The sequence below is a fragment of the Aotus nancymaae genome, unplaced genomic scaffold, assembly GCF_030222135.1.
Source record: "Aotus nancymaae isolate 86718 unplaced genomic scaffold, 86718_ANA_hifiasm-v0.15.2.pri h1tg000029l, whole genome shotgun sequence".
Classification (NCBI taxonomy): domain Eukaryota; kingdom Metazoa; phylum Chordata; class Mammalia; order Primates; family Aotidae; genus Aotus; species Aotus nancymaae.
Genome location: NW_026988442.1, coordinates 85,413,118 through 85,431,415, shown reverse-complemented (window position 1 = coordinate 85,431,415; position 18,298 = coordinate 85,413,118). Strand labels below are relative to the sequence as shown.

At 36.6% G+C, this 18,298-nt stretch overlaps 1 protein-coding gene, 1 non-coding gene and 1 pseudogene across 4 annotated transcripts in view; 1 reads left to right on the top strand and 2 right to left on the bottom strand.

Moving 5' to 3' along the window:
* The window catches only part of PTPN4 (protein tyrosine phosphatase non-receptor type 4), a 220,490-nt gene that overhangs the window by 13,277 nt on the left and 188,915 nt on the right, over positions 1-18,298 (bottom strand). For all 3 annotated transcript variants that reach the window (XM_064382839.1, XM_012468378.2, XM_012468381.2), the window contains 4 exons: positions 13,134-13,280; positions 11,307-11,435; positions 5,777-5,925; positions 3,377-3,512 (listed from right to left, as the gene is read on the bottom strand). In XM_064382839.1, coding sequence (XP_064238909.1) covers positions 3,377-3,512; positions 5,777-5,925; positions 11,307-11,435; positions 13,134-13,280 — 561 coding nt within the window. The remainder of the gene's footprint in view (positions 1-3,376; positions 3,513-5,776; positions 5,926-11,306; positions 11,436-13,133; positions 13,281-18,298) is intronic.
* LOC135277050 (U6 spliceosomal RNA) lies at positions 2,758-2,864 on the top strand. The gene has a single exon (XR_010344661.1). It is a non-coding gene; the product is annotated as a U6 spliceosomal RNA (small nuclear RNA).
* Positions 13,296-18,284, bottom strand: LOC135277002 (large ribosomal subunit protein uL11-like; annotated as a pseudogene).

Genomic DNA, 18,298 nt, shown 5'->3' with positions numbered 1-18,298 from the left:
CAAGGGGAAAGAACAGTCCTTTAACAAATGTGCTGGGACAACTGGGTAATCACATGCAAAAGAGTGCAGTTGGAACCCTACCTACCTCAAACCGCACACAATAATGTGTGTGTTAACTCAAAATAGATCAGTTCTAAATGTGAGAGCTAAAACGATAAAACTCATAGAATCATTGTGGCCCTGGGTTAGGTAATAATTTCTCATCTATGATACCAAAAGCATAAGTGATAAAGGAAAAACAAACTGGACTTCACCAAATTTAAAACTTCTGTGCATCAACTACTATAATCAAGAAAACAAAAAGAGAAAATGGAAGCAAATATTTGTAAACCACAGATCTGATCAGAAACTTTTATCCAGAAAATATAAAAAAATACTTAACAACTCAATAATAAAATGACAGCCAAATTCAAAAACAGGCAAAAGATTTGAAAAGTTCTCCAAAAATATATATACAAATAAATAGCTAATTATCACATGAAAAGATGCTTAACAGCAGCTGTGTGTCCTCACTCAAATCTCATGTCAAATAATAATTCCCAGTGTAGGAGGAGGGGCCTGGTGGGAGGTGACTGAATAATTGAGTCTGACCTCCCCTTTGCTGTTCTCATGACAGTTCTCTACAAGACCTAGTTGTTTGAAAGTATGCAGCACCTCCCGCGTCTTTCTCTCTGTCTCTCTCCTGAAGACGTCCTTTCTTCCCCTTTGTCTTCCATCATGACTCTAAGTTTCATGAGGCCTCCTGGCCATGCTTCCTGTACAGCCTGGGGAACTGGGAGTCAATTAAGTCTCTTTGCCTTATAAATTACCCAGTCTCGGGTGTTTATTTATAGCAATATAAGAACAGACTAATACAACTGGTTATCAAGGAAATGCACAACAAATTCGCAATGAGATACTATCTCATAGCCAGCAGGATGGCTAAAATTAAAAAGACAGATAGCAACATGTGTTGATGATGATGTGAAGAACAAAATCCTCATACACTGCTAGAGGAACTGCAAAATGATACAGACATTTTGGAAATATCTGGCAGTTCCTTAAAAGGTTAAACAGAATGAAAACATGACCTGGCAATTACACTCCTGGGTATACCCAAGAGAAATGAAAATGTATGTTTACATAAAAATTCATGGCAACATTATTCATAATAGCCAAAAAGTGGAAACAAACCAAATAAATGTCCATCAACAGATTAATGCATGAACAAAATGTGGTAAAAATTTATACAATGAAGTATTATTGAACAATAAAAAGGAATAAAGAACTGATACATACTGCAGTACATATGTATCCATACTTTCTTTTTAAATATGCAACTTAAAAGAAGTCAGTTAGAAAAGACCAAACTGTATGATTCTATTCATATAAAACGTCCAGAATAGGCAAATCTATGGAGAGAGAAAGTAGATTGGTGGTTGCCTAGGTTGGAGGTTGGGGGTTGGAGGAGGTTAGGGAGGGTATGAGGGCAAATGAGAGTAACTGTTAATGAGTATGGGGTTTCTTTTTGGGAGGATGAAGATGTTTTAAAAATTATATAGTAGCAATGGTTGCAAGCCTCTGTGATACACAAAACCCACTCAACTGTATACTTGAAGAGGCTGAATTTTATGGTATGTGAATTATATTTTAATAAAGCTGCTATAAAATTTAGAAAGATGGTTTTTAGGAAACAACTAGAAATTCAAATACTGGCAATTTGATAATATTAAGAAACTGATTACATTTCAATGTGATAATGATACTGTGGTTTTATTTAAAAGGAAAATCAATCCTTACCTTTTAGAGATACACACTAAAGTATTATGAACAAAATGATAAATGTCTAAGATTTGCTTGAAATATAGGGAAAGTGAACAGCTATACAGATGAAACAATATGGCAAATGGGGTCTGAGTATTAACATGATATTCATTATATTATATTGTCTATTTTTGTCTGTTTGAAATTTTCTATAATTAAAAACCAGGCTGGACATGGTGGCTCATGCCTGTAATCCCAACACTTTGGGAGGCTGAGGTGACAGGATTGCTTGAACCTAGGAGTTCAAGATCCCCTCTCTACAAAAAATTAAAAAATTAGCCAGCTATGGTGGTTTATGCCAGTAGTCCCAGCTGAGGTAGGAGGCTTGCTTAAGCTTGGGAGGCTGAAGTTGCAGTGAGTTATGCTCATACCACGGCATGCCAGCCTGGGCAACAGAGTGAGATGCTGTCTCACAGAACAACAACAACAAAAAATGACAGGAATTTACTGGATCACATAGGTCAATTTCCTTCAGGTAATCTATTCCACCAATAATGCTAATATTTCACAATCAGTACGAAACATAATTTTAACACCAAAATTCCACAATTCCTCTTTTGGCTCCTGAAGCATAATTAATACTCAGTGTAGAATACACTAAAAAGCACCTTAATTTCCGTAATTTTTATTCTTTCAATATATGTTCTTATGTAAAAAGAAAAACAGCTGGGTGCAGTGGCTCATACCTGTAATCCCAGCATTTTGGGAGGCCGAGGTGGGTGATCACCTAAGGTCAGGAGTTCGACACCAGCCTGACCAACATGATGAAACCCCATCTCTACTAAAAATACAAAATTAGCTGGGTGTGGTGGCACGAGACTGTAATCCCAGCTACTTAGAAGGCTGAAGCAGGAGAATTGCTTGAACCCAGGAGGCAGAGGTTGCAGTGAGCCAAGATCACGCCATTGCATTCCAGCCTGGGCAACAAGAGCAAAATTCTATCTCAAAAAAAAAGTGCTCACTTCAGCAGCACATATACTAAAATTGGAATGATACAGAGAAGATTAGCATGGCCCTTGCGCAAGGATTACATGAAAATTCGTGAAGTGTTCCATATTTCGAAGAAAGAAAAAAAAACAATTTCACCACAGCTATTTCACAGAGAGCAGGTCTATCAAGATCCTCCCGTTCAGGGATACTATCATTCTCAGCATTCAACTCAACTAAATAATACAAAGCCAGTTCCTCTGTACCTGTTTAAGCACTCAAGGTTTAATATGCCAGGCAACTTGCATGTTGGCAAAACTTTTTCTGTGAAAGGTCAGATATTAAATATTTTAGAAATAGCAGGCGATATGGTACTGTTCCAACTTCAGACTCTGCAGTTGTAGTATGAAAGCAGGCATAGACAAATGAGCATAGCTGTGTTCCACTAAAACTTTATTTACAAAAACAAGTGGCAGGCCAGATTTGGCTAGTGGGCAGTAGTTTGCTTACTCCTGTGCTAGAGGTTATTTGACCATGGCAAGTAATTGAAAGATAAAAAAGGAAAAAAATATAATTTAGAATACATATCGGCAACAAAAATCATCATGTAAAGAATATACACTTGTATACAAAGTACAGTACTCACAGGTGTTTGGATCATCATGGCTCGTTGATCTCTCATTGTTCTTACAATATCTAGTGGATAAACTGGCTGATTGCATTCAATGAGACACATGGCTGTTTCCATAGTGATAAGAACCCCAGTTCTTCCAATTCCAGCACTAAAAAGGAAAAATACAGGTAAGGTCTTACTGTTACTATTCTGTTAAACTACTTGCAGCTTTAGTGCATAAAACTGAATTATAATACAGAAGAACAGTATCACTTTAATGTTTTATATTATAAAAGTAGCAAGCCAAGTACAGAATATTTTGAAAACAGAAAAAAAAAGTACTGACTCCTTTAATATCAATTAACTATTCTGTATCTTCCAGCTACCACATTAGTTTGAAAAAGACTATTTTAAAAGAGTTAAATTTCAGTTTTTAAAATCTGAACAAGGAATAGAAGCTTACTGAAGCAACTCCTCTTTAAAATGCAAAATGATAGAATGACAATAATAAACCATCAATGAATAGACAAAAGACAATATTTTACACTCGATATAAAAAACACCTTTTTTTTTTTTTTTTTTGAGATGAAGTCTCGCTCTGTCACCCAGGCTGGAGTGCAATGGTGCCATCTCAGCTCACTGCAACCTCTACCTCCTGGGCTCAAGTGATTCTCCTGTCTCAGCCTCTCAAGTAGCTGGGATTACAAACATGCACCCCCACGCCCAGCTAATATTTTTGTATTTTTAATGAGACAGAGTTTCGCCATGTTGGCCAGGCTGGTCTCAAACTCCTGACCTCAGGTGATCTTCCCACCTCAGCCTTCCAAAGTGCTGCATTCTAGGCATGAGCCACTGCTCTCGGCCTCATTTTTAAATAAAATTTAAATTAAACTTTACCACTGAGCTAAGAACAACTTTTTAACTTCTAATCTGTGAACACAAATGCAGTAGTTATCAGGAACTTGGGATGTAAAATGGCCAAATGTGTTTCACTGTTCTTGCTACTTTGCCTCTCAAATTTTGGTCTATAATCTGTTTTGATGATTTGAAAGTCTACTTTTAAAATGTGCTATAAAGTTTAAGAATAAAAAGATATCTCAATACATCCTCTGAATAAATTACTTAATAAAGGTGGCCATAATAGGGAGGGAAAAACTTCTGTCTCCTAATCTCTGGGTCAGAAGCAGTAAAGGCTGGAATCACCATTTTTGGCCCTTTGAGGGCGGGCAGAAGGGGACCTGGTCTCAGAGGAATAAAGTAGCCTGCTGTTTACTTAAAGCTTTTAGAAGTAGCATATCCTTTGGTAGGGCCACTCCAAGAGAGGTAGGAGTACTCAATGAATGTCCTAAGAGGAGCCACAGGCAAGAAAGGAGGAAGGGAATCTAAATATTAGGCTGTAACCTAATGTCTATGCCACTGTCTGAATGAGTCCCCTATAATTCCTATGTTGAAACTTAATCACCAATGTGATAATATTAAGAGGTAGAACCAGTGAGGTATGGTGGCTCATGCCTATAATCCCAGCACTTTGGGAGATTGAGGCAGGTGGATCCCTTGAGCGCAGGAGTTTGAGGCCAACCTGGGCAACATGGCAAAAACCCAACTCTACAAAAAAATACAAAAATTAGCCAGGTGTGGTGGTGCACCTGTACTTCCAGCTACTCGTGTGGCTGAGGCAGGAGGATCACTTGAACCTGGGAGGCAGGGATTACGGTGAGCCATGATAATGCCATTGCACTCTAGCCTGTGTGGCAGTGTGAGACTTCAACTCAAAAAAAAAAAAAAAGAAAAAGGAAAAAAGAAAAAAGAAAAGGTAGGACCTTTAGGAGGTGATTAAGTCATGATGGCAGATCCCCCATGGATGGGATTAGGGCCCTTATAAAAGGACTTTAGAGAGTGAGTTCACCCCTTCTGTCCCATAGCATATGAGGAAACAGCATTTGTCCTGTCCAGAGAATGACACAAAGTACCACAATGGAAGCAGAGAGCAGCCTTCATGAGACACTCATTAGAACCTGTGTGTACCTTGATCTTGAACTTACCAGCCTTCAGAAGTATAAGAAATACATTTCTGTTCCTTTTAAATTACCCAGTCTCAAATATTTTGTTACAGCAGCACAAATGGTCTAAGACAACCCACAATTCCGTATTTCATCAAATCTATCATAAATTGTTAAGACCAATTTCAGAGGTGTCAAAATATGAAAAGGAGGAGCATCTAAACATCAGTGCAATCAGTATTATTTTTATGTCTTATGATAAAGTCACTGCCAATCATATGTTAGAACATATCCTTTGCATTCTACCTTCAGAGCATGGCTTTGAGCTCTAATTATCACAGTGACAATAACATAAAGGATAAAGTATGTACTCTCTCTTAAAAATGACATATCTGTTCAGCTATACATTCATAAAAGACAGAAAACAGAATACCTGCAATGGACAACAACGGGTTCTTCCTTGCCAGCCCTCTTATTTCGTACATGACAAACAAAATCTAGAAAGTCACTCGAATCATCAGGGACTCCATGGTCAGGCCAGGCTATGTACTGGATCTGAGTGAGTGGACGACTTTCATTTTTCTAAGAGCAAATGAAAAATTATGTACCTTGACTTTGGTATTATTAAAACTGTCCCTATAAACCTCATAAAATTAATCAGGAAAGAAGGGAGGGGGAGACAGAAAACTAAACCCAGCTTCCAGCACACTCAGCATTGATCAGTAGGTCAGTTGCTCTCTGACCTGCTTCCTCATAGTTGTTTCGTGCCTGTTTGCCTCAGAATCCCATAGGCCCCATTATAAGATTATAGTTCCCCTTACTGCTCTACAGATAACAACTTGGGATACTATGAGATGTTAAATTTCCCCTTTGAGACATTCTTTTGGGTCCTGCATACTAATGAAACTACTTACTCAGTTGGTCTGAAGGACCCTGAGATAAGCTAACTCACCAAAAAATGCAGTTTTCACCTCCTGATAATTTTATCCACCTTATCTCAATCAATCAATGACTTTAATTTCCCAGCCCCCTGCTCTCCACAATCCCCTTAAAAACCCCATCCCAGATCTTATCTCCTTGGGGAGATGATTTGTGGGTCTCCTCCCATCTCCTTGCTCAGTACCCTGCGATCATTAAACTCTTTGTCTGCTGTATCCCTGCTGTCTTAGTGTATTGGTCTGTTACTGCATAGCAGGAATATGAAACTGTTGGTACTATGACATTATTTTTAAGATATATTCATGTCATTTGAATTTTAGAAGAAAAGCAAAACCAACCACTCCTCTTCTCCACCAAAAGTTATGTATAAACTCATTAGAATGAAAAATTTCAACATAGGAAAGAAACCTTTATAGAAATAGTTGTATCCAGTTAAGCATTGGCTAATGACATTACTACTCTTTTTATAACTCGATTTCTTTTTTTTTAAAAAAGAAATTATCCAAATATTTATTTCAGAATTATCCAAATATTTATTTTAGTATTTCTCCTTGTTTTGGTTTTAGAAATACTGCCTCAGGCTTTTTACAGAATCACAAATTCTTGTGAAAATAAGTAAACAGCAAACGCATGAGACGAAGTCTTTTTTCTTTTTTTTTTTTTTTGAAAGAAAAAAAGAGAAAGAGAAAGGGGGAGAGAGAACAGGAGTCTTGCTCTATTGCCTAGGCTGGAATGCAATCTAAAAATAGGTATTAAAAACTTCTTTTACACCGATAATTGTGCTTAACAGCGGAGACAGGAAGGAATAAGGGAAGAAAATAACAAATAGCCAACCAGTATTTTATTTAAGTCTGTGAAATGCTATGCAAATGCTGAAGAGTGATTTACTTACAATTATGTGGTCACTTTCAAAATAGGTGTAATGTGATACTGAGAAAAATGTATGTTCTGTGGACCTGGGGTGAAGAATTCTATAAATATTCACTGAGTTTACTTGTTCCAGGTCTGAGTTCTAATCATAGATGTCCCTGTTAATTTTCTATCTCGTGGATCCATCGAATATTAACAATGTGGTGTCAAAGTCTCCCGCTATTATTGTGCGGGAGTCCAAGTCTCTTTATAAGTCATTAAGAACTTGTCTTATGTATCTGGGTGTTCCTATATTGGGTGCATATATATTTATGATCATTGACTCCTGTTGTTGCATTGATCCTTTTACCATTATGTAATGTCCTTCTTTGTTTCTTTTAGTCTTTGTTACTATTAAAGTGTATTTTGTCAGAGATGAAAGTTACAACTCCTGTTTTTTTTTTTTTTTTGCTCTCCATTTGATTGGTAAGTCCTCCACTAACTCTTTGCTTTGAGTCCTTGTGCGTCCTTGCTTATGACATGGATCTGGATACAGCGTACTGGTGGGCCTTGACCTTTTATTCAATTTGCCTGTCTGTGTCTTTGATTGGGGCATCTAATCCATTTAAATTTAGGATTAATATTGAGATTTGTGAGTTTAATATTGTCATTTAATGCTAGCTGGCTATTTTGCCCATTAGTTGATACAGATTCTTCATTATGGAGATACTCTTTACCTTTTGGTAAGTATTTGGGAGGACTGATACTGGTTGTTCCTTTCTGTGTATAGTGCTTCTTTCAGAAGCTCTTGTAAAGCAGGCCTGGTGGTGATGAAATCTCTGAGTGCTTGCTTGTTTGCAAAAAATTTTATTTTTCCTTCATTTATGAAGCTTAGTTTGGCTGGATATGAGATTCTGGATTGAAAATTCTTTTCTTTGAGGATATTGAATATTGACCCCCACTCTCTTCTAGTTCTAGGGTTTCTGCTGAGAGATCTGCTGTGAGTCTGATAGGCTTCCCTTTATGGGTAACCTGACCTTTCTCTCCAGCTGCCCTTAGAATTTTCTCCTTTATTTCAACCCTGGTGAATCTAACGATGATGTATCTTGGGGTTGCTCTACTTGAGGAATATCTTTGTGGTATTCTCTGTATTACCTGGAGTTGAGTATTGTCCTGCCTTACTAGGTTAGGAAAGTTTTCCTGAATAATATCCTGAAGAATATTTTCCAGCTTGGATTGATTCTCTTCATGACATTCAGGTACACCTATCAAACGTAAGTTAGCTCTTTTCACATAGTCCCATATTTCTTGGAGACTTTGCTCATTCCTTTTTACTCTTTCTTCTCTGATCTTGTCTTCTCGTTTTATTTCATTAAGTTGGTCTTCAGACTCTGATATCCTTTCTTCTGCTTGATCAATTCGACTGATAAAACCTGTGCATACTTCGCGAAGTTCTCGTATTGTATTCTTCAGTTTCATTAATTTACTTATATTCCTGTCTAGATTGTCTATTCTCGTTAGGATTTTGTCAAACCTTTTTTCAAGGTTCTTAGTTTCTTTACATTGCGCTAGAACATGTTCTTTTAACTCACAGAAGTTTCTTATTATCCACCTTTTGACGCTAATTCTGTTAATGGAACGCACTAGTTCTCCATCAGGCCTTGTTCGCTTGTTGAGGAACTGTGATCCCCCGTAGAGGAACTGTGATCCCCTGTAGAGGGAGAGGCATTCTGATTTTGGGTATTCTCAGCCTTTTGATGCTGGTTTCTTCCCATCATTGTAAATTTATCCACCTGTCATCTTTGTAATTACTGACTTTCAAATTAGGTCTCTGAGTAGACGTCCAACTTGTTGATTCCCAGTGCCGGAATCTGAGCAACCCACTGTGCTGGCTAAAACAGCAGTGTTAAGATTCGTGGTGCTTTTCTGCCCAGGAATCTCCAGTCTGGCTTTGTTCTTAAGTCCCTTTTTCAATCAGCTGAATGGGTGACTCTGCCTTCCCGGAGCTCCAAATGTCGACCAAAAGGGGACCCAGTCCTGTTTACTCTGCACCGGGAACCGCTGCACAGGCCACAAGAGTCGCGCTGGCGACCTGTGGGGCTCCTCCGCTGGGAATCTCCTGGTCCGTGAGCAACAAAAATTTGTCTGAAAGTGTGGTGTCCTCTCGTTCTCTGCACTTTCACTGGAAGCGACAATCCTGAGCTGGTAGTAATCAGCCATCTTGGATCTCTATCTCCTTATAACTCAATTTCTATACGTGTAAAGTATTTTTAAGATGATAATCAAGTAAATAGGTAGAAACAAACTAAGACCCAGATAAATGCTTAAAGAAAACTAAGGAATTCTTGGGTGAGCAAAAATGGTAAAGAATATTTTTTTGTGAAGAAAGCTGAACTAATCCTCACACAATGCAGATGAAATTATGGAAATCAGAAAAATAAAAACTCAACATAAATGTATATTAAAAACTGGAGACAATAAAAACACAAAGTCAAATCAGTGGGATTAATTCTTTTTGGAGAGCCAGTGGTTGGTATAACGGAGACAGTAAGAGTGCTGGGTTTAGATACATCTTGATTCAAACCTTGACTCTGCCAGTTATGGCATTCAATGTTTCAGAACCTAATTTCCTTCAAATGAAAAATGAAATAACATCTATACTTTAAAGAAACAGTCTTATGCTAAAAAGTCTCCATGAGAGGACCTGTAAATCACCCAATCAGCTACTTGGCACCATATACTCAATAACTGGTTGCTACAGTCATTCAACACTATTATTATAACTATGGTTATTGCCATTTATACTAAAGAGAGCTTCCTGAACAGTAAACGTAAAATGTATTCAAGACTTGAGGTAGTATCTGCTATCACTGATCCATCCATGTATGTATTTATTTATGGGAGCAAACTTATTTTCCCAATTATGTTTGGCTCAAACTTTAGAAACTAGCTCATGTCTTAGTTCTAATGTACTCAGGGTATGTAAAGAAAAGTCACTATGGTAAAAAAAAAACTGTCATGGATAATCTATAGGTGGAGTATAATAGAGACTATGCTAAAGATAGACATTATTTTATTTATACATACATAGCCATTATCATTATCAATTTGAGAAAATGAAGAAATATCTTATTGGGTTGACTTGTTACATTAGAACATGAACTACACAGTATGTGTCCCCAAACCCTAAATTTATTCTGATGGATCTAGCCCATAAAATCTTGAAATTGTAAAATTCTTGTAATTTTAGCTTCATTCAATGCTAGATTCATTTTCTATAAATTAGCACAACTTCTGGCTTCTTCCCTTTTAGTCAGTAAGGCTCTGTATCTCTGGTTTCCTTTAATTATGCTCTTGGGGTTGGAGGGGAGTTCCCATTTCCAAAGGCTTGACCATTGATGGGATAGTCCTGGGCACTCATAGCTTATGCTGTTTGCTCTTCTCCAGCAGTTACTTCCTTCTTGTAGTCCCTTTTAAAACCGAAGGTGGTTGGCAGGGGGTATCTAGCTGCAGGCAGTGAAAGTAGGGTGTACTGTCTCTAGCAGCCTGACAGAACTGGCAGCATGATGCTCTCTATCTACATCTTCCAGTTGGGATACTGAGCCATCATTTATTAATCAGTTTCAATCGAAGCCAAGGGGACTGACCCAGGCAGAATTAAGAGCTGGAAATTAGAAATCTACACCCCATCTGCTCTCAGAAGGTCCTGGTTACAATCTTCTCCTTCTTAATACTTAGGGGACTGTGAAGTTGCTCTCCTCTACTCTTTTAAGAAAAGAAAATAATTTAATAGCTTTCAATTGTTTTTTCCATTTCCACAGACATCCCCAAATACTGTACTGATACTACTTGGAGTCAAAGATTTTTTAATAATCAAAAATATTTAAATAGTTGTTCTGAATAGGCAAAGTAGTAACAGTAATAAATATTATTTACCACATTCCTTTTTCACTGACCATTCATATTTAGTCATAGAAACTGGAGAACAACAATTATATAATAGAATAGGGTAATACTCTTAATGAAATTCCAAAGTACCCCATTAAAGCAGATAAATAATTCAGTAAGTTTTATAGTATTTCCTAGTAACCAGTATTCAAACTAAAAACATTTTCAGCTTTGAGTCTTTGCCTTGAATACAACAGTTCTAATAAACAGATATCCTGCCCTCTTACCTCTTGGTTAAATAGTGTCATCTTTCTGAAGATATAGGCAGTGTTTCCTTCTTCAGAGTGGCAGGTAACTTGGTAGCATCCATAAGATGAACTGCCTGTGGGTTCTGGCCAATATTGGTGACATTTAACCTAATATTGATACAAATAAATAAATAATAAATAAATAAAATAATATGCATATGGATTCAAGCTCTCCAATGTTTAAAAATGTTTTAGTTTTGAATAAATTTCAAACTTATGGAAAAGTTACAAGAATAATTTAATGAACTTCATCTAGATCTGCCAACTAGTGTTTTTTTCTTCCTTTTATTTTTTGAGATGGAGTTTCACTCTTTTTGCCCAGGCTGCAGTGCAATGGCACAATCTTGGCTCACTGCAACCTCCACCTCCTGGGTTCAAGTGATTCTCCTCCCTCAGCCTCCCAAGTAGCTGGCATTACAGGCATGTGCTACCACCCCAGCTAATTTTGTATTTTTAGTAGGGATAAGGTTTCACCATATTGGTCAGGCTGGTCTCGAACTTGTGACCTCAGGTGATCTGCCCGCCTCAGCCTCCCTAAGTGCTGGGATTACAGGCATGAGCCACTGCGCCCAGCTGACATTTTTTCGTTGTCACTTTTTTCCCTTTGTAATAATAAGTATTCTGGCTATGTTTTGAGACTGCAAATATCCTCATTAAATCTTAACATTTTTAAAAACAGCTGTAATGACATAATTCATATACCATACCACTCACTCATTTATTGTACACAATAGTTAGTATATTCACAGAACTGTGCGAACACCACCACAATTACTTTTAGAACATTCCCATTACACCCAAAATAAACCCTATACCAATTAGTAGTTACTGTTCATACCCCCTCATCCGTTCCCCTTATCTCACCTCAGATCTAGACCACCACTAATCTACTTTATGTCACTACAAACTTGCCTATCCTGGACATTTCATAAAAATGGAATCATTCAATATGTGGTCTTTTTGACCTCTTTCACTATGCTAAGTATTTTCCAGTTTACCCATGCTGTAGTATGTATCACTACTTCATTCCTTTTTATTGCTAAATAATATCCAACCTTAAGACTATACCACATTTTATTTCGTATATTTGAGTTGTTTCTACATTTTGGCTCTTATAAATGCTGCTGCTATGAATGCTCATGTACCACTTTTTGTGTGGACAGACCTTTTCAACTCTTTTGGATTTAGGAATGAAATTAATAAGTATGCCAACTAGACGTTTAACTTTTTGAGGAACTACAAGACTGTTTTCCAAAATGATGGTTGCATGATTTTATAAACCCACCAGCAGTATAGGAGGGTTCTATTTTTTCCATATCATCCCTAGCACTTTTTATTGGTCCTTTTTATTTTAGCCATCCTTGTGAATACAAAGTCTCATTAAGGTTTTGATCTGCATCTCCCTGATGATAATGATGTTAAGCATCTTTTCTTGTGCTTCTTAGCGATTTGTGTATCTTCTTTGGAGAACTATTAAGATTCATTGCCCATTTTAAAATTCCATTATTTATAATTTTACTGTTGAGTTGTAAAGAGCTCTGTACATACTTTAGATACAAGTCCCTTAACAGATGTATATTAATCCCTTTAAATAATAACAATGACAGTAGTGGCTAATACTTATGTCACATCTATTTATGTGTTAGTCACAGTTTAATGCACTTAACCATGATGACTTAAAACAAGAAACCACAAGAAAAGATTAAAGGTTACAAAAGCTTAAATAAACATGAATACTTTGACTACATATGTGCAATATAATTTGAAAATAGTCCAAGCAATGTGTAAGATTCAACTATGACTTACTCTGCCACGTTCAACTTGTGTGGTCAACATTACAACCATAGAGGAACCTTGTTCCCAAGTCATCTGCCAAAAATCTGTACAAGTGTGTGGTAACGGCCCTTGACAAGCAATGTACTGATTTATAATACTGGAAGAAGGAATTTCCATCTAGAAAGAAAAAGGCATGAAAATAAAATGTTTTGCATTACTTTTTACAGTAATCAGGAATATGAAAATCATCCACTATTATAGTAAATATAACTAATCTCAATAAACTGCCATCAGTAAAACAAATCTTTATCAATTTCTTATTTGTATAAGAAATTTCATGGCAATGTTCAATAGTTAGATATATTTATCTTTTAATTAGTGGAAATAAGAATTTAAATACTTTCCAAATATTTTCCTGGGCCCAAGTGATCCTCTTGCCTTGGCCTCCCAAAGTGCTGAGATTACAGGTGTGAACCACACCCAGCCTATTATGATTTTAAAAGTAGCTTAACACAGAATTCTGTTGCAGAGGCAGAGATTTGGTAAAGAAATAAAAAATATTTATCTGTAAATAGTTTATTGGTAAAATCTGTGAAGAACAAAAATTCTGCCACTTGTTTTAGCTTGAATTTTTACATGTAAAATAACTTTAGAGGTTATTAGAAGTATATTTTAAGTTCATAATTTTTGGAAAGAGGTAAAATAGTATTTGGGAAAGATCAGTCATCAGTCATCCTACTACATTTTGAGATTAATTTTTTTAAAAAGGTGATAATTCAAAGAAAAACAAAGAGTAAATAAAGAAAATCTCTTCTCCCATTTCAGCTACTTTTGTTTATACCCAGGAAAGTAATTTTTTTCTCTATTTGTCATATAGCCTTCTCAGAGACATTCTATATACAACACACAAGCGTATATGCAAAACTAACTTCCCACTTTTCTGTAAAACTGTTTTTACAAAATGGCAGCATACTATGTATAATGTTGTTCTGCTTCTTATTTCTCTTTTTTACTTGATCTTCGAGATCATGTTTGATTAGTACATAAAATTTCACCCTTTTAAATGGCTTTACTGTATAAATATACAACAAAATATTTAATACAGATTTAAGACCTTGATAATCTATATGCTGGCAGTTAACAAGGCTAAACTGACTATTTTTGTAAACCTAACATTTTTGTGCAATGTAGAAATATATTTCTATTTATACAAAAATACAGGCCTTATTTAAAAAAGGTCTTATCAGAAGCATATTCTTAAGTAGCAAATCCTCCACCAAGGATTCTCTATTTGCAAATTTGACTACTTGCTAAAATTTATTCATAACCCTCAAAACAGGAAGAAATGGCAATGCTAAATCAAAATGTATGTGCATTAAAAATTTTGATAGACAATGCCAAGCTGCTCTCTGAAGAGGTTCTACCAATAAATACTTCCACCAGTAATGTATGAAGAGTGCTTATTCTCTATACTCTCATTAATATATCCATAATTCCTCATCCACAGTTCTGAAACTCCCAATGCTGTGAAATGCATGTTTTTTATTTTTGTAATCTTGCCCCAACCTGTGCTCATTTGACAGCAAATCTGACCTGAACTGACCTAAGATTATTTGTACTCTTTATTAGTCTTACTTAGGGAGAATATATTATAGCTTGCTGTTAACTATTCAGACATATTGATTACAGGGCACATGTCCCAGAGCCTGCCAGTGATGTTACTTATGATAGTATATGGTATATGTACCAAATAACCTTTCAAAATTCCAAAAATTTGGAATCCCAAAGCATATTTTTCTATATTCCCCCACTCACTGCCCTTTATGTGGAGAATGAGGTCTTCCTATGCTGCCTAGGCAGGTTTCAAACTCCTTGGCTGAAGCTATCCTCCAGCCTATGCCTCTCTTAAGTACTAGGATTACAGGCATGAGCTCCTATTGCACCCTGGCCCCAAAGCATATTTAATTGAAGATTTCACATAAAGAATGTGGACCTACATGTAGGTATAATCAAACTTTTGCTCTTTCAATCTCATAGGTGAAACAGAATTCCTTGAAGTTTTCATTTGCAGTTTTCTTTTTTGTAAATTTCATGTATTTTTCCATTTAACTCTGTTTGATATTATTTTTCTAAGTGTTATGACAGTATTGTGGTTTTGCTACCAAAATAAAAGCCCTTAGAAGAGTTATATTCTTAAGTAGCTAATACTCCATCAAGGATTCTCTATTTGCAAATTTGACTACTTGCTAAAATTTATTCATAACCCTCAAAACAGTTGCAGGGACTTCTTGGTCATCTGGTAGACATGCTCAGAGTGGTGAAAAATCTGAGTCAGCTGAAGATATGCACATTTCCAGGTGAGATGAAACGAAGTAACTTGACGTTTTGTTTTAGCTCTCATACTGTAAACAAGTGGCCTTTTTCATTCTATGTAGTGTCATATTTTTCACCTTTTTGATTTTTTTACTGGTGATTTTGCTGTTTAAAAATGGACCCCAACTATGGTTTTAAAGTGCTGACTAGTGTTTCTAAGTGCAAGAAGGATGTGATATACCTCATGGAGAAACTACGTGTGTCAGATAAGCTTCCTTGAGGCATGAGTTACAGTGTTGTTGACTCTGAGTTCAAGGTCAATGAATCAGCAATATATATTAAATAAAGTGTTTTTAAACAGAAACAACACTATGCATTAATCAGTTGATGAAAATGTTGTGACTTTAAGCCAGGGGGAATTTAACCCTGTATTTTCCCTAGAAGCAATGATTAAATACTCACTAATTTAGCACGTACAAAGACTTCCTAGAGCATGACAACATCGAATGGTGAGAATTAACTCTATTTACAAATACAGTGACATATGTGAGCTTAAAAATAATTTGGAGGTTATTACTTAGCTGAAACGAGATTGGCCACTGGTTGATAGCTCTTGAAGCTAGGTTAAGAGGTATGGAGGGACTCATACTATTCTCTCTACTTTTGTACAGATTTAAAAATGACTATTAGAAATGTCATCTGCATCTTTTCCTCTTCTATGGATTGTCTTTGCATGTCCTTTATCCATTATTTTCATTGAACTGTCTTTCTTTTTTCTTTCTTTTTTTCTTTTTTTTATTCCAGCGGTTGTTAAATGACCTTTATTGAAATATTTTCCTTTGTGCTTCTTAACTAGCTGGGCATTCCACAGCACCACTGTTGATGTCATCTATGATGCCATGAGGGTGGTGGCCATCAACATTACAGCCCACAGACTGGGCAGTCCCCAGGATCTCTTTAATGGTTCCAGAGAGTTCTCTGGCTAAAGACTGATGCCGCATCTGTCGAGCAATGTTGACAATCTCATCGAAAGTGATATTCCTGCTGTGTTTAATGTTTTTCTGTTTCTTTCTGTCTCTTGGTGGTTCCTTAAGGGCTTTGATGATCAAGGCAGAGGCAGAAGGCACCACCTCAATCTGGGCCTGTCTGTTCTGAATGGTCAGTTTCACTGTAATCCTCAGGCCCTTCCAGTCACCCATTGCCTAGGCAATGTCATCACCAACCTTTTTTGCAGACAGACCCAGGGGCCCGATCTTGGGGGCAAGCACAGAAGTGGCACTGACTTCACCCCCAGTGCACCTCAGGTATACGACTTTGATCTCGTTGGAGTCGAACTTCAGTGGCATGGTGGAGGTGGCTGGTGTCGGAAGAACCCGGATTGGGGACGACCAAAGAAAGTTGTACCTTGGCCTCCTCCGAGCCGAAAGCTGAAAGCCTTTCTTTTTTCTTTTTTTTTGAGACAGGGTCTTGTTCTGTCACCCAGTGACAGTTACTGTGATCGTGGCTCACTGCAGGCTCAAGCAATTCTCCCACCTCAGTCAGCCTCCTGAGTAGTTGGGACAACAGACATGCACTACCATGTCCACTAATATTTTTGGTTTTGTATTTTTTAATTCGAGAAATGGAGTCTCACTATGTTGCCCAGGCTTATTTTTCTTATTCCTTTATGAAGTTATTTGTATATTAAAGAAATAAGCCTTTTCTAGTATTTAAATAATTCCATTTGTCATTTGATTTTAGTAGTTTTTAAGCGTACCCAAAATAACAAATTTTATCTTGTCAAATTCATCAATCTCTTTAAACTTAGACATGTATCTAAGTTTAACAAACCTCCCAGAGATTTTAAACAATTCTCACTTATTTCTTTTAAGTAATTTCATAATCCCATTTAAAAAATTACATTTTGATATATTTGAAATATATGTTGGTATCAAGAGTGAGCAGAGGTGAAATATTTATAGATGAATGATATGATATAAAGATCTGCTTCAAAAGAACCTGGTAAAGGTGAAACAAGATTTGTTATGAGTTGACAAGTGCTAAAACTGAGTGATGTGTATATGAAAGTTCATTTTACTTTTTGCTCTCCTTCTGTATATTTGAAATTTTCTAATTACAGAGTTAAGAAAAAAATAGTAATTTTTTTGCAGGTAAGAAAAAAAATGCCTCTTTACAATGACATATTCTAGACCAATGGTCCCCAACCTTTTTGGCACCAGGGGCCAGTTTCTTGGAAGACAATTTCTCCATGGAGGGGGGTTGGAAGGGTGGAAGATGGGGATGGTTATAGGATGAAACTGTTCTACCACAGATCATCAGGCATTAGAGTTTCATAATGAGCTTGCAACCTAGATCCCTCACATGTACAGTTCACAACAGGGTTTGCAGTCCTATGAGAATCTAATGCCATCGCTGATCTGACAGGAGATGGAGCTCAGGCGATAATGTTCGCCCACCATTCACCTACTGTCGTATGGCCCAGTTCCTGACAGGCCATAAGTGATTACCAGTCCATGGCCCAGGGGTTGGGGGCTGCTGTTCTAAGCAGTTGACCCAACCACCCTTTCATTGGATAGTCTGTTTTATCTCCAATGATTTAAAAGGCCATCTCTACCATAAGCAAAATTCTAGTATTTATCTAAGTCTACTTATAGAAGGGACTATTCCATTTTCACTGCTCTACCTATTAATACACAAGTACCAAAATATTTTCTTTAACATTTTTCTTTCTTTTTTTCTTTAATATTACTTTGATAATATTTTTAAATATCTGAAGTTTTAATATTCTATCCAGGTTAGGATTTTAACAAAAAGAAAATAACCTCAAAGTTCACAGTGGTCTCTATTATTCTAAATGGCAAAAGCATAATAAAAATAAACTT